Source organism: Manacus candei, unplaced genomic scaffold (genome assembly GCF_025592945.1).
Source record: "Manacus candei isolate 608988 ecotype Guabito, Panama unplaced genomic scaffold, ASM2559294v1 h1tg000028l, whole genome shotgun sequence".
Taxonomy (NCBI): Eukaryota; Metazoa; Chordata; class Aves; order Passeriformes; family Pipridae; genus Manacus; species Manacus candei.
In genome coordinates this window covers 25,666,080-25,690,938 of record NW_026138076.1, presented here as the reverse complement: position 1 = coordinate 25,690,938, position 24,859 = coordinate 25,666,080, and the positions used below count along the sequence as shown (strand labels likewise).

At 36.2% G+C, this 24,859-nt stretch overlaps 1 protein-coding gene across 1 annotated transcript in view; it reads right to left on the bottom strand.

Annotated features, from left to right (window-relative positions):
• PDGFC (platelet derived growth factor C) overlaps positions 1-24,859 on the bottom strand; it is a 124,602-nt gene that overhangs the window by 40,289 nt on the left and 59,454 nt on the right. Inside the window, exon 2 of the mRNA XM_051790807.1 lies at positions 12,074-12,269. Coding sequence (XP_051646767.1) covers positions 12,074-12,269 — 196 coding nt within the window. The remainder of the gene's footprint in view (positions 1-12,073; positions 12,270-24,859) is intronic.

Here is a 24,859-nt window from a genome sequence, read left to right as displayed (position 1 = left end):
TCTTTATATCACAGAACAACGGTATTCCCCAATGCCAGTGAGAATAAGAAATATGTTTAGCTTTTTTAAAATAAGGATTAAGTTTGGTCCAAAAATGACATGTTATAAATAGAAGAGATACACAAATCAAAGAAGTGCATGAAATTTCATACCATCATTACTATTATTATATGTCAAAGATGAATTTGGGAAAATTGGAAAGCTTGGAAAAATGTAATAACACATATGAATCAGTCTACAAATGATACCCCAGTCCATTTATTACCTTGGCCTTCATCTTAAAATACAAAGGATGAATTTCTGTGGAGATGAAGGCTCCAAGAGTTTCCATCACTCACAATTACTATGCTACACTTACCTTATTAGTATCCTTTTTACAGATTCTCTTGTAGCCATATAAAATACAGTGAATAAAAAAGATTTTCCTTAAAATTAGAAGTTACTTGGAAAGGCTATTTTTCAAGGAGCGAAAAATGGGTAACATCTACATGAAACATTTTCTTGTACTCTTTCACCTGCAATTTCTCTACTTTGTGCTACTGACTGCATGTGTGGACCACAGATTTCTTTATTATTCTGCACAAGTTATGAATTTAAATAATAACACGTAACAGAAATGGTATAGGAATATATAAGAACATTCTTACTACTCTGCACAGTAGCACTCCTATTCTTTGTTGTTGTCATCAGCCCCACAAAGTGTTACTTGTATAATTTGTTATTATTATTGTGTACTTATAATACAACACCATGTGGAAATGATCACCAGAGTTCAGGGTCCTGCTGCACTAGACACTATACTTTCCAAAGCACTTTTGTCTTCATAAAGATGCAGCTGATTCTCAGACAGTTGAATCAGTTCAGTAAGTGTCCTACACTGTACAGGACTACTCACTCCAAATTTTGGAGAATTAAATGTCTTACCAACTTTTTGCCAGCACTCCTCTGTAAAGTCTGGTATATTTTATCTTGAGAATTACAGTAATCACAATAAACCACATGTTCCTACTGTACAGATAAACATTTTGTAGAAAATCAAAAACACTAATGGACCTTAGAGTTCACATTAACAGCCAAGGCTATAAAGCATTCTTTCTAACCCAGTGTAAAATATTTTCCTCTCCTCACACTGTTCACAGTGGTCAGTGTATCTGTTCCAGCTCCTATGAATCCATAATCACATTTTTTACCATTGTTTTTCAAGTAGCATTTGAAATATTTATTTATTTATGTAATTGTAATTTTTTCTTTATGCATGATCCAAGATATTCCAGGATATAAATCCTGGAATGTAGCAATGTCTCCAGTCAATGATGTGAAAATTACTGGCTAAGCAATTTTCTAATAATATTCAAAAGCATATTTCTTTTTTCTTGGGGGGGGGATGGATCATAAGGGGCATAAGGAGCATTTTCAACAATGAGAAGATTCACCCAGGGCATTGCAGGCAGCAGCCCTTCCCCTCAAGCACTCTCTGAGGTTAGATCACCCATTACACATCTGGTCAAGTTTCCCCTCTTCCCTTTCCCTCCCTCCATCCTACTTCAGTGGAGGCTGGGACTCTATCTATGTTTATTTAAACAAAAACACCTTTATTTTTTCAGCTCAGCAATACAATAACATGTGGTCTCTTGGCAACTTCACTAGCACACAGGATTTATCAAGCCAGGACAGACCAGTTGTCATGAAGTCTAATATTCTGCTTCAGGAAAGGCTAATAATTGTTACTCAAACAGAAAGTGAAAAATTCCTATAATGTAACTGAGCAGTTTTATAACACTGCATGAGGCAGAAAAAAAATGTGTTCCTAATCCTAGCAGGAGATCAGTTTTCACCCAAGGAGTGTAAGAAGTTTCTTCTCACTTCAGTTTAACTAGTTATAAATTGATGGTCATGAAATTATGCAAACCTATTTTTAATCTAGACACAGCATATGAATCAAAGACTAGTCTGAAGAGATACTTAATAATTGGTGTTAGCTTATCAGTCTCCCTTTTCACATGCTACTGTGAGAAAAGGAGATGATCTATTTATTTTACCTCATAAAACCCCTAGGAAACTTCAACATGACCATTTAAACTTTTTATAATAATGAGTCTTTCTTTTAGTAGTTTCTCATGTACGTGCATCTTCTCAAATACCGTGATGATCATCTGAGAACAGATTAATGTAAATTGCATTACATTTCACTTCTACTTTATCCTAATGGAGCAGCATGGAGTGCAAGACAGGACTGTTAATGATTTGTCTGACTGCAAACTTTGCTGGTAATGCAGTCTAACCACAATTGCATGTGAGTAACATACTTTGTTAAAATGTTGATGATACACTTCAAGTGGCATCTAGTGAGAGGGAGAGAGAAAAGGAAGATGAGTGGAGGAAGATAAAAAAGAAAATATGCATAACAGGTGAAGAAACACATTTTCCATCTAGGAACAGGATAGTTGGAATGCTTGCTATTCTTGTTTAATTCTGCTTATATACCTGACAGTAATTCTGTAATCTTAACTGTACTTAGAGTTTCAGTAATCAGAAAACATCAGGAAGGGAGTGTGTGCTATGTTTAAACGGGCATACTTAGACACTACATGAGGTAACTTTAGATTATGTTGCTGGGCCCGCCTCTGCAGCTTGCATTTCTTTTGACATCAGGACTTAAGTGAGCCACACCAGAAACTACAGGTGGCTTTTGAATCTGTCCCTGAGCTCAGGTGGTGATGGCTCACAGTACGTTTTTCTGCCCCCTCAAAGTAGACATTTACTTTTATATTTTAATAAGTGGTGGCGTGGGACCAGGGGAACTCCATCAATAACTGTTCCCATAGCACCCTAGACAGAAGCATTACCCAGCAGCTCCACACTCACATTCAAAGAAAATAACTTCAGTCTCCACCACTAGAAACACAGCCAACTACAGTAACATGAAACAATTTTAGAAGCAATACATTAGGATTAGGACCATTTACAAAAACATTTTGATACTGGGGACACAGTTTACTTTATTCAAACAGCTTGCTTGAGACTGAAAGGACCAGGAAGTAATATTAAGGAGCCTAAAATGTTTTCTGAGTCAATGACTGTAGTCTCTGGTGTGAAAAAGGAGTAAGGGATTATGTCAACTGCCCACTCATCAGCAATCACTCTCCAAACACTCATCTGGGTTGTGAAAATAGGCTTCAAATTACTTGCAAAATAATATCTATTATAGTGTCCTCTAGCAACAGCGTATAATAAAAATGAATGCTCGATTTACTATAAAGGAGGGAAAAGTGGGTGGACAAGAATGCAATCTCTAAGTTTGTGCAGTATGTCCTCCTGATCACATCCATCTATGCTATGCTGTCCTCCTATTCCGCTCAGAGAAGCATCTCCCTCACTTTCCCTTTATGTTGTATTCTGATTTGCTTAGAGAATACAATTTTGCAGCTATAAGCCCTTTCTGCAGCACAGTTTACTCTTTCTGAAGCTTAAGAAATGTGTGTTGCAGTTATAACCTTACTACTCTTCAGTTTTCTGATTTGTTTTTATCTTCTTTTATTGCCTGTGATATCTGCTTTGCCACATTTACAAAACTCTTATCATGAGAATGGTATTAAGCAACTTTTAATAAGCAATAGAGAACCCAAAAGAATGTGTATACTGGATAAAGTACACACCTGTGCCACAGTGTGAACAGTGGACAGCAGCTAAACCAACAGGATGGGACCAGCTAAAAGATGAGTTAGTGTTTGAATTACTTGGCAATCAAAGAGTAATTTTTTTCAGGAATCATGTTATATCCAAAAGAAAGAGCCTTCTTTAAGCGAAAAATAAAAACAAACCAAACAAAAAAGCCCCATAATTTTGTTCAATGAAGTCAGAATAGAAAAGAAACGGATCAAGGTATTTCTTTTGATGCAAAAGACCCCACTCATTTTTTTCTTCAAAACATTAAGAAAGCAGGAAGCATAAGTCTATTGGATTCTTTTGCAATTCATTAAATTGAAATAATACTGTTATATTTCAACTCACATGAAAAAAATAACCTTTGTAGTATTAAACTTTTTTCTTTATATACAAAAGAACATTTTTTAGATAATCTAAGGACTCTGGTCCTAAATCAATCTGACTTCTTAAAAACTTTGATCCCCATCCCCACTCTCATACTCTATTTAAATCCATTCAGTATTTGGACCTTTCTTGTACTGGTACCACTTTTCAGTTATCTTGCAAATGGATTGAGTAATCAAAAATCAAAACAAAACAAAAAAAAAAAGCACTCCACAAACATCAGAAGAAATTAACAGCTGCCTTAACACAAGTTTTATGGCATTTTCTACATACCACTCCTAAAATGCCACCTTCGTGCCACTGATACAAAGGACTTCTGATTAAATCAGCTATATCATATTAATTCTTTCCTATCAGTATTTGAATTAAACTAAGGCACTTGAATGCTAGAACTAGTTCCAACTATTTAAATGATATGTCCCCCTTTCAGACTTTGAATAAAAATGATTAGCAAGTAATTTATGTGTTGGGAAAAAAGTAAATATTGTGTATTAAGGAATGAGCATTCATAGGCCTTTTATAATCCCATATATAAATGAATCATTCCTCTTCAAATGTATCTGACTCACAGAACAGAGTTATAATAAATTTTAACTTTAGATATGATTTCATTTTAGCTGAAGAAGTTATAGCCAATTATGAGACATTTTAGTATCACTGATATGTAGAGTCACCTAAACAGAGCCTAGTGGGCCCATATGTGTAGCATCTCATAAAAAAACCTCAGGTGTCTAAAACTGAACAACTGAAATTCTAAGGCAACAGCTGTAAGAAAAGAGTTTTAAGGATTAGTCTTACTACAACACTAATCTCTGCTGTCAAGATTCTGTGGGTTTTAGTTCTGAATGTTTTAGGGATTTTTTTCCCCATTTTAAACTTTAGAATTTTTGGAAACTTACTGTTTTCTGAATTCTCAAATAAAGGTGGCAGCAGCAATCCCTTCATCTTCAGAAGTGTGTGGGGAAGCAGTTAAAATCCCAGCAGCCCAGCTACTTAGCGACATGAGTCACCATGAACATTGCACCAATTCCACTTTAAATACAGAGTTCATTTAAAGGTCTTTCTCCAGTTATTCAGAGCCAACTTGAACTTTGTACTTATCCAAGAGATAACTTCACCCTCTGTAATCACAGTACATGAGAAGCATTTAACAATGTCCGACACTAAAGACAGCCCATCAGTTGTGTCCAGAAAACAATTTTGTTGAGAACTAGACCTTGATAAGGAACTTGTTGCCCTCAAAAAAACCAGAATTAATACTTACTTTATGTGGAGAGTTAAATTTGTTTTGCGAATCTAAGTTTGATATTAGTATGTTCTTCACATATATATCAACATTGACTCTATAATGCACTCAAGGTAAAACAAAAAAAAAGACTTCTTTTTCTTCATTGGGGATCAGGGTGTGGGGTGGAATTTCTTCTGTCTAGAAGAAAATTATGCTGACACTATCTTCATGCATGTGCTCTGTTGATGTTGCAAGGTGCTTCCGTAATTAACAAGCAGCCAAAAAGAAACAAAACGTCTATCCTCCTTTTTACTGAAGCATTGGAGAGTCACAGTCATGCATCCATATTTTACTCCACATACTAAACATACAGATTTTTAGTGATTACAAGAAAGGCAGTTCCACGGGGTGCAAGTTAATCATTGTGTCTTATATGATACAGAAAGGTTTCTTTAGAAAATTATGTCACAGAAATTTTAGTCGTTTTATTGTGTTTACCATAACTTATCACTGCATAATTTATGTAAACAAAAAAAAAATGGACTGCTAAGAAAACATTTTCTTTCCTCACAGTCAAACTAAAGATAGTGTCTTTATGTTTCCTCTTTATTACACTTGTTTCAGCCTTGTCAGACTTGGCCAAATCTTTTTAATTTTTTGACTCTTATGCACAATTTCCTAACAATAAATTCATTAGGAATGCATATGACTGCTAAAGCAGTCTGGATTACAGTTTCTACTACAGAACTTTGATGTTCTGTGAATGGAAGGCAACAGCTCAGTCCCAAGACATCTGAAGTGAAAGCAAGTAGCTTACAGAAACACTAGGAAAAAGGGAGGCAGTGAATTTTATACATGTGGCTCTGAATAGTAAAGCGTCATACTAAGAACCCCCAGAGGAAGAACATTCCCAGTATTAAAAGTTAAGTATTGAATTTGACATGAAGAGATTAAAAAAAGTGCATAGATTTTACCCTAAGTTAGCACTGACAGTTGCCTTCAGCTTAACTAATTTTCTGAAGGCAAAAGTTCTACATATTACACATATTAAGTAGACAAGCTTTTGAAATTCTTTCAAAACATTGTAGACTAATGCTTCACTTATACAGCTAAATGAACAGATTCACATCTGCTGCTGCTAAAAGCTACCCTCCCCCAAAAAAAACCCAAACAAAAAAACCACGCACAATACAGACTTCAGCTGTTAATAGTTTAAATTATTAGAGGACTAAAGAGATTTGGAAATTAGTGTAGCTATCCTAATATGAAGATGATGGTAAAATGGTATTTATTATCCAACTATTAGTTAGTTCCATACTCTTTTACTCGTGTATTTTATCCTTATCATCTTATCTACAGTAATTGTACTTTGGATTTGTGACACATTTCTGTGTTTTATAATATGCAATAAAAGTCAAACAGACTGTAATCATCTGATGATTAGAAAGAACAGCTGCAACCACTACTAACACGAACAACCAGAGCCACTCTGTGCACAAGGAGAGAGCAAGTTTGAAACATGCTTCTATGTAAGCAAGATTTTTTCTTTTCATTTCCTATCGTAGCCTTGCATTGTAATGCTCCAGTGTACAACCTACTCACAACATCAGACTTCCTTTTAAGGGCAGCTGTGGCATCCATGTTCTTCCTGGAAGAAAACTAAATCTGTGTCTTCCTGTCACAGAGGAGTTCATCAGAAAGCTGTTATCACTTCATGTTCTCAGCTACAGAAAGCAACAAATTTGGACAGCAAGAAACAGTTGAGCAAAAATCAGCTCCTGGTCAAGAGGAGTCATGGAACATCCCTGATGACAGGAGCTGTCTGGCACAGAAGTCTAATGGTTTTATGATTAAAACAGCATTGAGGGACTAGCATAATGAAAATAATGACCTTTCATATCAGCTATCATAACAGCAGAAGAAAAATTGCATTGCTATTTAGTCAGAATGGGTAAGCATACACAATCTAAATCCACAATGCCTCTGTTTGCTAGAAATTCAGTGCAATTTCTATCATGTGAACAGCACTGCACAAAACACACAGGAGTGGCATCCATCCTTTTGGTTTGTTTGGTTTGCTGGGTGATGTTTTTGCTCATAACCTTTTCTTTTGCAAGTCACAAATGAAATCAAATGAAGTGTATGAGACTGAAATTACTGCAATATTGCAGAGGATTTATATATCCATATTATCAACCAAATAACCTAAATCTCTTCTAGATATATGCATGGATCTGGTTTTAATGAAAACTGGAGTTTGTGTTCATTTTGGAAAGGACACAGTGAGATTTTTAACATTTTGTCCAGAGAAAGGATCAAGTGCAGATGAAGTAGAACAGTTGTTAAAAAAATCATTAGCTGTCTTTTAAGGAATGTAGAGATGATCTGCATAAATTTCAAGCACATCATAACTTTAAAACCAGGATAAAAATCACCTGGTGAAATACAGGCAAAATATCAGAATTTTATTCTAAAAAACCTGTAATTTAAACTTTATTTCTAAAACATACAGAATACAGCAATCATGCTTAAGACTGATGAGAATTAGCACAACATGCACATTAATGTTGTTTCAGGTGAGTCTGGGTCAGCATGGCTGGTCTTAGACATAAAATTTGTTGTAATGCAAATGTTCAGCATTAGTAAGTATTGTAAGTTGAATTGTAAGTAATAACAGAGTGAAAAAAAAGCCATGCAGGGTCACTTCTGATTCACATTCAGGAAAATATTTGAAGTGGAGACTAGACCCTCAATATATCTGGAAAATGTGATATTTGTTCTAGATGAAAAGACTTCAATGAATAGCTTGAAATGTCAGAACTGATGTCATGGTTAGAACTCCCCAAAAATACAATTTCCAAGCCCCCCCCAATTTGCCTCAATGTAAGGGAAGTTTTCAGACAGGCACAACTCAGCATGGGGGAATTATATCAAATTTTATTACTTACACAATAACTACTATAATACATGTATATACAACAATCTTAACTATTTCTCCTATGGTAAAGCAACATATTTACATAGATCAAATCCCTCCTTTCCCTCCAATAAAAAATCTATAAGGAAAGAAGAAGATCGCTTTCAGGGCAGCTCAATCTCTTCTCTTCCAAGCAGCAGTTTCATTTTGTTGTAGCAGGAAAATATCTCTTTCTCTCTTCATTACAACGCAGGGTTTTTTATTTCTCACTCCTCTCAGCCCTTTGACTCCAACCAAAGGTCTCTCCCGTGGGCCGCAAAGCAGGGACAAAAGTCGCCTTACCATGGCCATATCACAGGGTGCGAGGCATCCCATGGAAGTCCCTTCCTTGGGGGTCAAGTTCCCCTGAGTCAGAACGTTTAGGGGCTCTCAGTTCAGTTTTTGCCCCAAGCATTCTAACAGAGCTCCTTTGCTTCATCTCTGCTGCAAACATGGCAGGGGGAAGGCCACTTCCCCCGCATTCCTTGGTCTGACTGTCCTGGTCCAGCTCACAGGACATCTCTGAGTTCTCAGCTTCTCTCCCTCTCTGTAGCTGTTGCTGCATTTTGGAACTCCCTTCAAACGGAAGCCCACCCCTCCTTCCAAAGGTGGGTCTAAAGGGTTTTGGGGAGAAATTCAGTCTTACCCCAAAACAGTCTCTGCTGAGTTTTCTTTGCTCTGTTGCTGGCTCTCTCTCTCTTCGTTGGACATCTCTGCGTCTCTCAGCCTGGCTATGTGCCATGTTGCTGCTTGCCGGTTATCTTCTCTTGCTCTGTGGAATTTCTCTGTATAGTCCTCTGGCCAGAAGCCAGTCTTAGCTCCGGCCATTCCGTGCTGCCTCCACCGCTGCTCCGGCGTCTTTCTGCCATCCACTCACGGTGAAGAAACTCCCCCCCAGCCTTTGGCCACAGCACCCGCTCCAGTTTTAACACTGCACCGGGCTCCCACAGCCCGGCCGGGGGCTGGGGGCCTTGGCCCCCAGTGGGGCTCATTGGCCCCTCTCTCTAACACATGGTGTCTCAAGTCATGGCTGCCTCTCCCTCCAGCTACGTATCAGGTCTCTTTTTCCGGTCTGTTGTAATATGTTAATTTCACAGGGGCGAACCTGATTGGCTCAACACCAAGAACACTACCACAACTGCTTTGGAGAAATCCAAGTGTGGAGGTCAGCCAGATACAGGGAAAAGCTTGCCATAGTTTCAGGATACATCTATGACATATTTTATTCACCACTACCATTCTATGTCTGTTATAGAACTATGTTAAACAAATAACCCTTATGTAGCTGAATATCTTCATGTTTTATCTTTCTCCAATGTATGAGCAATATTTGAACTACTACGAGATTTAAAAACTGTTAATTATCTGAAGCTTATATACTTCAGCCTATTCTCTCATTGTTCCTGTGAGCTACACTGCAGGGCACTACAGCCAACAATGATGATGAAGAAAGCTCTGGCATTACCCAGAATAAGAAGCTTAACAAACAGGTAGAGGAACTGAAAACTGTGACAGTTACCACTGCAGGTAACTCATGATGTTGTCTCATACACTACAGAAGAGAGAGAAAGAAATCCTGATACACACTGTACACTGTTTCATAGAAAGTCTAATGGAATGCTACCAGGCTGCAGTTTTTACCTACTTTCGGTCATAGGTCAGAACTAAAGGTATAGAGTTATAATAGATTTAATTTCATCTGATATTTTCATTCTGTGTTTTGTCATACGAACTTGCTTTTGTTGAGTACTCCACAGCAACAAAACCAAATTGTTTCAGGATGGCAGAAACACAGTGAAGCAATAAATAGTACAGGATCCAGTCAATAAAAAAGCCTTAATTTTTCTACAAAAAATACTGGAAATAGGATTAAATAATTTTATTAGGAACTCTAAGAGGTAAGAGATGCAAGACATAAGCCATAAAGAGATAATACTCTGATAACTGGTAACTTACTTGACCTGGGTAGAATTATTTTACCTATTTAATCTGTGTTTTAGTTTTTTTCCTCAATTTGTCACTTTTTATACTCCCTTCACATCAAACAAGGTACACTTTCTCTTCCTTTACTGAGCTTGTTACCAAATTAAAGTTCAGAGGAATCCTAGCTACGTTTCTTTTTCTTTTCACTGAAATCAACAATACAACTGTCTTTTTCAAGGGGTTGTGTCTTCCAATCCAATTTCCTCTGAAGTGCACATACCAGGAACTGTATTCATACAACTTCCTAGCAGCCCTGCACAAATACTAGCATGATGAGATTACAACCAAGTGAAGATTATGAGTGACTTATTACTGTTTCTTAATTTGTCAGTACTTTTGTATTCAGCACATTGACTACTTAAAAGTACTCCAATTACAATACTATTCTAGTTATAATATTATAAAATATTTTGACTTATCTTACTTTTCTTTTTGCAAGTGGACGAATGAGTCACCCTACCTGGATTTTCTTTCACTTGCCACTTCACTCTGCCATATGCAAAGAAAAGAAAAAGCAAGCTAAGTTTTCACTTAAAGAAAAGAATTATTGTGCAAAGGGAATGCACTCATCTGAGTTATGTTTATAGTACTTAGTATTTTAATTCTATTTGACATCCCATGATAATTACTTCCTTCAGAATTATGAAAGAAAGATAATTATCCATCTGTTACAAACTTCTGCTCCCAAATTAAGAATAAGTAGAAAAGTAACCTCTAAAAATTCAAATTTATTATCAAAAGTTGATACTAGATATAAAAAACAATGGAATATCAGTTAATTAGAAAAACTGAAAGCAAGAATCAAATCACATGTGTATATGAGGTACACAAAAATAAAACTGGAAACAGAAAAACAAAACAAAACCAAATTACTTTTAAAGAAAAATCTTGTGTGAAGCATCTCTCTGGGAACACATCAAAGGAGAATATGTGATTCAGATGACATATTTTATCTGTTGCTTAATTTACTGAAGAGTTCAGACAATGTACCATTATTGGCACATCAAATTTTTTTACAATCTGTTGCTGCGATGACCAACAGATACAAGATATAGGAGTTTAAGACCTCTCCCCTTTCACTCACCCACAGGAAGTATATAGTCAGCCTCTACTGCCTCACAAATATCCAAAACATTATCAACCAGATGGCTAGGTTCAGAACGACATCTATCTTGACGCCCATTATGTCACAGTTCTTTCTCTTCCAAACTACGAGTAGTACAAATGAGATTCATCTGAGAATCATGGAAGGAAAAAGAGGTTCCACAGGTACTACAGACACCTGGGCCAGTGATTGAGCTGGCAGATACTTACTGATGTCGGGGAAAAAACAATACCACTGAAGAATGTCAACTAGTGCAATACTGTAAGTGCTGTTTTTCATAGCAAACAGAGAACGTGACCATTTAAGGCCATTAAAATATTGTGGAGTAGTGTGTGTGGGGGTCATGAACAGGGATGTATTACTTTTTGTCATAACCTGAATTCCGCTTCAGGTAACTTGCTTACCCAAATCTTCTCTGTAAATATTAGACATTAATCATTCTAACATTCCATCAAGAATTTTTTCCCAGATATCAAAACTTTTACTTGAGAGAGAGATTAAATATGTCACATTTTTGTATCATATCTGTGTTCCAGATACTGAATGCAGAACTAAAAATGGAGGCATCCTGGAGCTTTCAAGCATGAAAACCTTCTCAAGCACTGCAAAAAAAAAATCATAAACTAATACTTTAAAAGATGCATTTTATAAATATATAGACATGTCACAGTTTTGTTAAACTCAAGCTTTTTTTTCATTCCCCAACAACCTCTTTTCATATTTTCCTAAGTTTAAAGGGAAAGTAACTTACTTGCAAATGTCATCTTCTGGGTCCTCAAGCCCAAATCTTTCATCAAAAGTAAGCTGTATCCATACATTTTCATCTAGTGCTACTAATCTCCACACTAGTACAGTATTGCGTGGGTACGTGTGTGGAAACTTGGGGCTGTGAATACTTCCATTAGTAGTCACAGTAATTATCTTCTCATGGTGAGGATCCTGCACACCTATAGTAAAGACACAAAACAGACGCATTAATACTCATTCTTTCTCCTTTTCCCAAAGTGTTCGTATATAATGCACAGATAAAGACACTTTTGTTTCGTTTGCTTTTCCTCATCTTGCAAGAATCTGTGTTTGGAAAGCCCATATAGTACAAACCACCTGAAAATCATAAGTATTACTTTCATGGCAAAAAGTTATTCAAACCCAAGTCTCAACTGCTGTTCAGAAAGCAGAACAGAAGTTCAAGTGGAAATGAATGTGACTGCATAAGTGGACTCCTCACGTCCACCAGCCCAAGGGCTACATCACGCAGCCTGCTGATGGTTTCAGTTCTTTATTACTCGGGATTGCACAGAGATCACACAAGGGTACAAGGAGAGGTCTGCTCATATCTATCACAAAAGATACAATACAAATTTGTCTCTTGTTAATGGAGACTGTCCTACATTTACTGGGTCAACTGATAAAAATTCTGATGACCGAGGGCTGTATCAGAGCAAAGTTGTCCTCACACAGGAAAAAAAGTGGGACATGCTTGGGAAACTCGGGAAAATCACAAATGTAAAAAATCGGGCATTTACAGATGAGCCACCATCAAGGGCATTCCTCAAAATTGTTCACAGCATTGTTAGACTAAATATATGCAAAATTAAATTAACATTTTACAATATGTCAAGAAATTAACTAAAAAGAAATAAGGCAACTATGTTTGATTTTTAAAGCCACAGTAACACTGAAACTACTGAAAAGACCTATTCAGGTTACTAATTCATAATGAAGGAGAGGGAGAGGACTCATCTGGTGAGCAGCAGCCATGCCTTTCAGAGCCACAACAACTCTCTTCACATTAACCCAAGAAACCTCATTCTCAAGTGTCCAATATTCACAAGAATTCATATTGAGCTGCTGCAATCAGCTCATATTGGGGATTTAGCTGCAAAAAGAAAAGGTACTGATCTAATCTGGATACAGTTTAACCTTGTGACATACAACGATGAAATCTCTAAACTACAAAATTTATTTCCATAAGCATGTCGAATGAAAACCACTTCTTTATGCTACAGCACGTGACTTTATTATCTTTGGCTTTTTCAAAAAACCTGTATACAATGAAGTTGATATTTCAGTCAGTAAATTATAGGAATTCTCAGAGTTATCTATTTATAACTTTTGTAACAAAATAAGGTTGTAGTTTTGTACGGCAGAGTTAATATTATTTTGGTTTCAGCTATTCATTGTCTTTTTCAGTTAGATACTTTATAATTTTTCTGATTTTTTTTTTATAACCAGCATTATGGTAATATTCATTTGAAGCTATAAAAGACATACATACTTCAGTCTACTATGAAAATACACACTGCAATTCTACCTTATTATAGCTACATGTAAAGGTTGACAGCTAAATGAGTGTCGTGCAAGAAAAGAAGGCTGCAGAAACTGCATTGCTATTTTAAAGTAATCTATACTTAAATATAATTTAAAGTCTGACAGACTTTTCCCTTCTATTCCTTTGGATTTGTGCCTTCCACTTGTGGTATGAAACTGGTAAATTTTAAGTAGAATGGATGCTTATATAAAACTGATGGAGTGTGGTCTTGCCAGTGTCCACATACCCTTGCAGAGGACTGACTGCAGGAAGAGAGGACAGTGCGTAATAACAAGAAAAAAAGGCACAAACCCAGAATTCCTAATTTAGATACTTCATTGGGTTTTTGTTAGCTGAGTCACTAGCATTTTTCTATAATGTATAATCTGTCAGCTGAGAGTTGCATGTGAAACACAGGAGCCAACAATAATAAAAATTACTTTCCCAGAGATTAGTACACCAGAGTGCTATTTCCAAAGTATTTAAAGGATCACCATTTCAGAGATGGTGTCAAAGCATGGTATCTGATGACACTGTAATCAGTGGTCTGTTTTGTCTTTAAAAGCACAAACATGATTACAAAACAAGATATATATATTTCACAACATATTAAAAAGTGTTTTCTTTTGCATCATCAGGACACTGATAACAACAGCGCTGCAAGTCAGGACTGTAAATAGTCCAGGCATATCAAATAAGAAGTCAATAAAAAGGGGCAAGAGAATGAAAAGATGTGGCAATTTAGTTAAAAAAATTATTGGCACCTCCAGTACCTTCAAGTTTCTCCATTTGTAATAGAAAAATAGCTACTTACTTTAGCACACAACAGTGTTACATGAACATATCAAATTCCCACACACACACCACTTGCTCCATTTCAAATATTTGCTCTCACACAGTGGAATTTCTTCTCTTACAAAAGAATTATTTTGTATGACTACAAAGGCAAGTAATTGCTGTCGCTGGAGAATGAAGCTTGTTATTTCTCTAAGCTTCAATATTCCTTTTTATCCGTTCTACATAAATTGTTCCAGTGTACTTTAAAAAGCTTTCCTCATTCTACAGAGTTCATGGATGCTTTGAAAATGTCTTTTTAGTAGACTGTGTGAAAAGCACAGGTACCTGAACACAGCTAAGATGAGACTATAGTATCTGTTCTTTGTGGAATGACTTTGCAATTCTTGGCTTTATTTTAGGTATAAATCAGTCCAAGTTACACTTAAAAGAGAGTAACAAGCTCACTCAGATTTACAGTGGTCAGCTGTATAACTCCAAAGCTATATACATAGCTGCTGTGAACTGTCTGCCTTTCTATTAACAACTGTCCTCTGCACACTCACCCTGCCCCACAACTGCCAAAAAAAAAAATTAAAAAAAATTACTGTACAAACACCATTGAATAACTCTGGAACATCACTTTCAGAGCAAGGACTAAGGTAAGCAAGGCACCACCTCAGCCAGGAGGCAACAATACCACACAAGGGAAATGGGGACAAGACAAGGACCAAAACAATGTATTTGCATCTTCAGTAAAAAGCTTAATCAGATGATGAGCAACTGAGATCACTCAGGAGAAAGTCCTGGAAACAATTCAAACCAAAAGGGAAAAATCCTTGAGTTGACCCAGGGATATGACACGGTTACTAGGAAAGGACAGTACATGCTTAGCATAGCCTGAAGTTGAAGAATGAGTCGCCGCAGTATCTTTGATGTGGTAAAAGATGCTATCACCAGATTTATACATCTATCAATGTGAAAAGTCTGACCCTGAAAATAACAAGATTCCAGGCATTCTGAAAGCACGGCAGTGCCTAACCCTTCCACCGATGTGGTAAGGTAGATGAAAAACCACAGTATCACCAAACAGATCAGCAAATGCCACTGTAAACTGAAATTAAACCCACCGACTAGACAAGCTCATTCCTGCCTACTTCAAAGTAGGTCTCTTCCCCCATGGGCACAATACATTTCACTAAGATCAGTGCTGACACTTTTTAAATATAGCAAATAACTACTTCTTAGTACATTGTAATCTCTACATTTTAGCAAGGGTCATGGGTAAAACTCAGACAAACGCATACAGTTCCGGAACAGAAGAGGAGCTGCAGAAGAAAAGAGGAGCACCATGAGTGAAGTAACGGCCTCAGCACTAATTTACCTAAAAGATCACATAGTACCAGTAAAATTATTTTTTTCAATCCTTTTGCTAAAACTACAGTAATGTCACAACAGGATGAGAGTACTGCTAATTACACACTGTTAGTATATTATTTGGTTCATTTCACACTATAGCCCTAAATTATGAAAAGCAACTTTTAGGCCTTCAGAAACAGCATTAGCTCACATGTGTTTATCACTGCTTAAAAAAAAAATAAAGCCAAATTCAAACATAAGTCTGAACTCCAAACATCTACCAATTAACATTAGAGATTTTTTCAGATATACAGCAATGCTGTAGTTTGAGTCCTCTGCTTTGACAGTAAGTAGTTACTCATTAACACAGAACTTCAGAGGAACCAGGGTTTTTTAATTGAAGTAATTGAAAAGCATTCCCATATAATTATTACATCATCCCCATATGTACAGAAACTGCAACTTCGTGCAAGAAATTCTTTGAAATGTAACATAACATGGCATTTCTTCCTTTTTCACCAGGTTTTCTAAAAGTGGTTAGTCTACTTTCAAAAGTAGTAACTCAAGGCATACAGGGGTACCTCTTTCTATCTTGTCTCTGGCTCAATTGCCTCCAGGCACTTCTTAGCAATTATCTGAATGCAACAGTCAATTGAAATTTAACTCTTTTGCCAGGCACAAAAGAAAAGCTGGAAAGTCACCTGTTATTGGCAGAAAATTGAAGACAAATAGCTCTGTTCAATATTGTTTGTACATAAAATGGCTATCAGGACAAAGGCACTCAAAATCACATAAATGCTACTTTCCAGGGACCTCTGGAGACCCTCAGTCCCAGCTCCTGCTTCTGTTACAGTTCTCACTCACACCAGAGCAGCACACCCATTTGAGGGTTGGCATTTTCTAGCCAATACGCAACGCCCCTCAAGGATAGAAACTCCACAGTGCCTTGGGATAACTTGTTCCAGTGCTGCACTACTTCTCTAGATAAGATGTTTTTTCCTAATGCCCAATCTAATCCCCCCAAGCTGTAATTTCTAAATATGATTTTTTCTGTTGTGTTTTTTTTTGTTTGTTTTGATTTGGGTTTTTTTTTTTGTTGGTTGGTTTGTTTTTTTGGGATTTGTTTAGGATTTGTTCTGCTTTTACACTCTGTACCTCTACCAGGAAGAGTTTAACTTGGTCACCCTTGAAACTGCTCTTCAAGCAATTGGGGGGCTGCTATGACTGTCTCACAGCCTTCTCTTCCCCAGACAAAAGAAGCCATGACTCCTCATCGTCCACTCACTGCCTGCTACCAACCAGGTGCTAAGCCTTCAAGCCTGGCCATCCCATCAATTTTCAACTTACCTAGCAAGCAGTCTGTTCTTACCAACCATTGTGCCTCAAGTACCACAAGAAATGTTTCTGAATCCCACAGGCTATTCTTTCATCATCAAAGAAAAATTAATATTGTCCTGCTGTATCTCCTAAGATAGCTTTCCGAAGCAGTATGGTTTGTAGCTTTTCTGGGACAAATTTCTTGAGACAGATCTAGCCTACTGTGGATTTTCCATTTTCAGTTTCTATGATATAGTTTCTATCTATAGTTTCAGTTTCAGTTTCTATGATATAGCTACCTATTTGAAATCTTGACATGATTCTTCAGGTATTAGAAAGAAATTAGAGAGAGAGAGACAAGCACATACCCATAGTACACACATAATATACACATAATCTGTCTACCATCACAGCATGACAAATTCGATTTCTAACTAGAAATCTGCTAATCTGCACCGTTACTTGTTACCTAAATTAGCAAATGTAAACAAATACAATTTTTAAGGTATTATGTGGGTGTAAAGTAACAAAGTAGAAACGTGTAGGAGAAATATTACATCTTGTTTACATTACTCTTCCCTCTGACACATACTTAACTCACACACTTTAAAAGGTATGTGAAAAAATTCTAGTTTACACAACTCAAGATGAATGTATAGAGGACTGAATTTGTTTTAAAACCCACAATTTAACCTATTCCTTTTTTCTTCAGTTACTATTTTGAATTCAAACTTGTACTGTTACCTTAGGCACTGAATATCATACACTATTTGACTGCTGGCTAAAGGTCTTTCTGCCTTTCACATTATGTGAAGGACCGAACACAGATGAAGTGAGCAGAGAAGCAAAAGTTTTCTAATCGATCTTCAGGAACCCTCAGTTTTGGCAGCTGGTCCAACAGGGAAGGACAAAAGGAAGAAAAAGAAAGCTGGGAGAAAGGAAGGGAAAAAAAAAAAAGAGCATGGAACTGAAATAACAGATTTAATAAAGTTTCCAAACAGTTGTGTGACTTAACGTCTTGCAGAAGATAATCATAACTAATCATAAAATAACAAACCTTTTTTGATTCCAAATTGCATCAAGAAACAAAAATAAGTTTATACTTTTACTTTACAAGTTTATATTTTATAACCTTCAAGTATTCTGCCAGTGCTTTGCCCAGTACTCTGGCTTTTGCTCAAAGAAGAGGACGGCAATTAAACAGGGTTTGGGTGTTTATTTTTTTTGTGCACAGTAAATCTTCTTGCATTAAAAGTAACCTCTATTGAGATCTGTTTTCAGACCAAACTCTTTTGGAAGGCAGTCTTCATTCTGAACTTCTCAATAGCTTTTAAAACTAGATGAATACTACATTTTAGCCAAGATAAAGAATTCCTTTTGCTAAATATTAGATGAGGTAACTTTTTGGTGTTATCACATGCTCAAAGACCTAACTGTTCTAGAGTGTTCCAATAAGCATTTATTCCAATGTCCACAGGTAAAGTCTTGACTACACTGGAATCAATATTAAAGCTCCTACTGACTTGAATATGAAAGGAGTTCCATCTATACTAAATATATAAACCTGCTTGAATTATTTTATGATGTACTGATCTGCTTTCTTTATCCTGAAATAGATAGGATTATTGGTACATTGCATATTCATAAAACAAATACACATTCCAGTTATTAAAAATTAACAAAGAATTCTGGAATATGACAATCAGTAGTTAAACTTCTTAGAAGCAACATCCTTCTTTTCTCTTATGGATAAAACAAATGTCAAGCTTGTCCTTTTGATATTTCTTTTCTCATTTGTCCTTGTTTCAGGCTTTTTTCCTAATAAAATTATTATACAGTAAGCAATTATCACATAACATACAGACTCTAGTCAAGGATTGCTCCCTATCTGTCACCTAGTTTGAGTGACCTGAGTCATCATAGACAAAAAAGGCATCACTTACGGAAAGAAAATTCTGGCCTCTTCCCCCAATCAATATTATTCAGATATTTAACAAATTAATCCATAATCATGAGTTGTTCTGGAGGTGTGCAGATAAAGAGAGGCAAGGATATAAAATTTCCAGCAGAAAGTGTTGTGGAAGTTTCACAAGCACTATATTATATTTAATTCCAGTAAGATCTTTTTGTGGGTGCACTGCCATACAGAAATGTAAAGGTATTAATAACTAAGATCATACATGTTTACAAGATTGCAGATGGGATATAAAAGTCTCCTTGCTACATGCAGGCAGAATAAAACAGTGAGAAGCTAATCTGATTCTACATCTATAGCTTGTATGCAAGAAGAAAACACATCCTGCTGCTAGTGACGCACAAATTTTAATTTAAATAAAGGAATATACTTCAAGAGAAGAATGATCCTTAGTTTCTATTTTTGATTAGTCATATATGGCTTAGATCATCATGGCTGGGCTTCGCGAACGAAGATTTGGGAAAGGTCTCTACCCACTTTTGTTACAAGCGTGCTGGTGGCTAAAAAGGCCAATACGAGACAGGCACGTCCAGTTGCAAAAGGCACAACAGAAAGACTCCTTAGGTGGTAAACAGCTAGGCATTTGACCCTCATCTATGTCATTACTGTAGTAGATACAGTAGAAGAATCATTCTAAGTGCACCAGTCAGGATGAATAAGATAGAACTTAAAATACCTGTGTGCACAGCAAAAGAACAGTTGTTAAACCCCCATTTTTCTTAATTTAAATGTTTTATTCATTTACACTTGCAGTATGGTCTCTGAATGCCAAACTAGTATCTGAAAGTGTGGTGACAAAAACAAAGCCATAACAAAATGGAGGGAGAAAGAGTGGAGAGAAGAGATAGGAGGGGAAAATGAAAAAAACAAAGGAAAAATCCACTATTCTGAGTGGATCACTCCCTCTACCACTGCAAGGACTGGCAGACAGTAAACAGCTCCATGATCAATAGTATCCAGGGCAGACAACAGTTATCATCAGCCTAAAAACTTGACCTTCACTCATCAACAGCATGAGGTAATCACGACTTTCTCATCTTTCTACAAAAAGACCTCTCTTGACATTTTTCTTTTCAGCTATATTTTCTCTTCTCTTATTTTCTCTTCCCCTGTGGAAGGGGGAAGTGTTTTACATAATGACCACTCACGAGTTCCTCCATACAAAATGATGTCAATAGATATTGAAAATTGTTAAAGCTGAAACAAAGCCTAACAGTATACAGTGATGGATTCATTTTCCAGGTGCATCTTGTGGAAGGCCAGAACATCAGGTTCAGTGTTCTTTGCTAATAAACAGACAAAATGAGTAGTCCTGAATGATAAGAAAGCTCAGGAAGAGAAAGGCTTCTGAAAGCTACTTACCCAGGTTTTAAAAAGCATGTGATTAAAATGGTGTGGGATAGAAGGAATTGCAAGTCTCCTTGGAAAAGTACAACTTGCTATACATGAAAAATGTCAGTAGAAAAGACGTGCAGTAAGATTTAAGAGAGAAACCAGGAAACAAACACAAACAGTAAGTCAGGAAATCAGGAAAAGGTTTTCTCAGCTGGGAATATTTATACTTAGTAAGAGATAAAAAAGTTATTTATTTACTTTATAAAGAAAAAAATGTATTTCTAAAATCTCATGTGTTTGGGAAGTTTGGGTGAAGAAATATTAGTATTTTCAAATACGTAATCTTTCCAATTTTGCTACTTAAAATAGTTGATTGTTTTTTCCCCTGGGAACTAATTTAGAAAAACTTTGAAAAAATATTACTTAATTCTTAGATGCAAACAAACATCAACAGAAAGTAAAACTAAAAATAATATCTATGGCAACAACAGAAACTCAAGTGAATGTAAAAACCATCACATACGAATGCTCAATCCCAGCACTTCCAATTTGTTTTCAATTTTATTACGACAGCATTTAGAAGCTACATCCAAAATTAGCTTTGTTAGTACTAAAGACCACACACATGCCCACACAGCATCAGTCAGTCTGTCTTGAAAAGCTGTACATACCAGCCAAGGTAGAAAGGGACAAGGAAACAGAGCAGTATTACCCTGATTTTCCAGGCTGTGCATGGCACAGAGTGGTTACAAGTGCAAGTAGATAACTTTAAGAAAACAATGAAATTAACCCGGATCTCCTTTCATCTCAGTTAAAAGCATTCGTTTCAATGCCATATCTTCAAACCTACTCGTATGTCATTTTCTAATACTAGCTATTGCTCCCCATATGCTTTTAAACGCATGTGATTCACGTCCTTTACGGAAAAAATTCTTTAAAATCTGACCCATTTGAAATTTTCACTTCTTGGTCTTAAGTCAGATGTTGCTGAAAAGCAAGGCTTAATTTTATTTTGCCCCTTTTCTTTGTGATTCCTTCAGTTTATACTGTGCAGCACCCGTTAAGAGCAGATACTAGTAAACATTTGGGAAAAAGATTATCCATGGTCCTTGAGGAATTTAGTCTGAATAAATAGACTCTATGGATACGGTATGTGTTAAACAGCTCTCTCTCATATTAGGTATTATTCAGAATGAAAAAATAACCCCAGCCTGATCATGTTTCAAGAGCTGGGAAAAAAAAAAAAAAAAAAAGATAAAACTGCTACCCTAATCTTTAGAAATACAAACCCTGAAATGTTTTAGTTTGATTTTTCCATTGTTTTGCTACTTGCATGGATTTTATTTTTTTAATTCCTCACACAGTAGAGTATGTTATAAATATAACAATTCAAATACTTATGAAGATCATCAGTCATATTCTAAGTTCTGAAAAGAAAGTGTTGCTCAAGACCATTTTGAAAAGCATTACTTCTAACATTTTTAGTCAGAAAATTACAGCAATGAAGTAATGTAAGAGGGGACATAAAAGAAAACCAAAGATTTAAGGATTTGTGCACTACAATTGAAGGTGTGAGTGTAGCACATGTGGGGCTACTTTTAACTACTGAGCAAGAGTGTCTATAAAAATGAAGCCCATGTGGTATTCAGTTCATTGTCAAAAATGCAGAGGCTCCTAAGCAAACCACAAAGTTTGTGCCAAACTCTTAGTACAGAAGTGACATTACTACTGGAAACTCCAAAAGCCAGCTTAAAGCTGCCTCAGGCTTGCATCACATATACAGAATATTTATCTCCAGCATATCCTTATGTTAAAAAGGCAAGAGAAACAAATAAAGTACTATAAAGAAATTATTTAGCATCTCTTCATGTGTTTTCTGAACTGGACTACACAATACTTACAAAAAAACATTACATCTTTAACATACATTAAAGGAAAAAATATTTTAGCTTCTGTTAGCCTGCTAAAACAAAGCTTTTGCAATAATAGAATGTCTTCATCTCATTAATATTTGATTGCTAGAAGATGATTTTGCAGAAAGTGGTCATGCAATATCAATACAGATTTGCAGACATGAATGTGATGCAACTGCTATTGAACTGGAAGACCTTCAGGCAGACAGAGCTCAGTACAAAATCAAACTTGAAACATTCATTTCTAGTATCTTTGCATGGAAGGTTAAATCATGCAACACTAGAAAAGTACCCTTCCGTAACAGGATTTGCATGTCTAGAAGCAATTCAGAAAGGAAGTACGAGTCCAGCTACAGCAGACAGTCTGTCTTTCTGCAAGGAGAAAATGAGAGAGTTTTGTACAATATGATAGCACCACATGTAGGAATAATACTTTTTACAACTTTATTAACATGTATCTCTGGTCCTCCAGGCTACTGAACTCATGTACACATGAAGACCAAGGTTATTTTTTACAGAGAGTCCACAATGACAAGCATTTGATATTTAGACTAACTGATGAGAATTTTCTTAGAATTGGATAAATTTTCTAGCTTCAGCAAAAGAACTCTTGCCATTTTCTCTAAATAAGTAAAATACTTGCCATTTTCAGGTAATTGCAAGTGGTACAAGCCTAATGGATCATTCAGCCTTTACTCTTCAGGAAAGTCAGATGAGCAATAACCTCACATTTGCAAACAATTTATCCTCATTTTACTCTGCCCTTTACATTTTTCCTAAGATCATAAATGCACAATAAAGCATCCATAAGAGACCTGTATGCCACCAGCTAGTGTATTGTACATGCTATTTTATGTAAAATCACTTCCAAAAGACCCTTTTGCTAATCTAGTATAGCAGGTGTCTCTGAGAAGGACTAACAGCAAGGCCCAAACACCAACATAGTCACAATTTATGCCACTGAAAAGATCATATGCTGTGGCGTTGATTTCAGAAACCTATTGGTATACTGATTTGGGCTTCATTCCCCAGAGTTGCCATTGTTCACCTTATTTCACATGTTAACTTATAATTTTAGTTATTCACATATATTTATCACTTCTTTCACACATGAAGCTCAAGTTTCTATCACTAGATCATCTAATATTTTTCCTATCTTTAATATAAAATCTTCTTACAGAGTTATGTTTAATGCAAGATCAAAAAGCCTTATATAGGCTGAAGAAAGCTTCACAGTTGTAAAATGAAAAGTGACATTTGAAACTCCAGTCATGCCAGTATCTCTAGTTTCAGAGAAGTTTCCTAGTTGTCAACTTTTTAAAACTATATAAGTTTTTAAAACTATATAAGTTTTAAAACTTCAAAACTTTTAAAACTGTCTGTGGTCTTCTCAAGAGTCTTTGGCAATGCTGTACACAGATATATTCTTTTAACGTTATGTGCTCAATCAGCATTGCATCAAAAGCTACTGTTCAGTTTGAAATCCAGCATGAGAGGTATGCTGCTTTCCACAACAGTCTTATCCTCAGTGTTATTCAGGATCAGTATGCAGCCAGAACTGTCACTTTACCTTTTTTAAAACTTTAACCCTTGCCAAACCATCTATACCAGTCTTTGGTATTCTTCAAATTCTTTGGAAAACACAGGTAGGTATATGGGAGGGTTAAGGGAAAACAGTGGTTAAAATGCATTTTGCACAATGTCTCTGCAGTTATGGAGAACATGAAAGCAGTATAAATGGAAATAAAACCCTTAGTAGGGAAGCTTGAAGACTGGCTTCAGTTTAGACAACATGGCTTTGGTTTAAGAGTCAATGGCAGAACAAATAGTGATGCACCTGAGTAGTGCTCTCTTCCCCAGTATGGGTATTGGAAGTTCATCTGTCCACTAATAAATACAAGCTACTTCCCTGATAATTTATCCTAGGTCAACAGTAAGCTAGGTCAGGATACTCGATGAAAAACACTTTCCAGTCTCTTCACTCGCTTTTTTGAAGGGGTTTTGGATGCCAGTTATGTTTGAGTCTATATTCTTGTTTGAACTCATTGAGGTGGAAGGTAGAACTATAAATTTCACAGGCACGGAACCACACTTCTTAACTGCAGTTTGAACAACTTGAATTCAAACTTCACATCACATCACATGAGTCTCAAGGCAGAAAAAGAAATTGCATAATTATATATTTTAAAATTGAAGAAAACTATAGCAATTTCAATGAAATGAAACACTGACTTATATTAAGGCACTGCATTTTTCCAGGGCATAGCAGCAAGTTACAATAGGGAAGAGAACAACGTTTATAAAAAATGACATTTTGATGCACACTCCATTTATAATTTTATGCCTAAAAATTCCGATGTGACCCCAAAAGAAGGCATTTATTAACTAGTTTCAGCACTAGTAGGTGAAGCCAGTAATTCAATTGTAAAAAACCAAGATAGGAATATCAAGCCCTCATGACCTCGTGCAAATTAGAATGAACAAAACAATTAATACATGCATAATCTAATCCAGCACCGCTATTAATGGGGCGTTTGAGTCAGTTGGTGATAA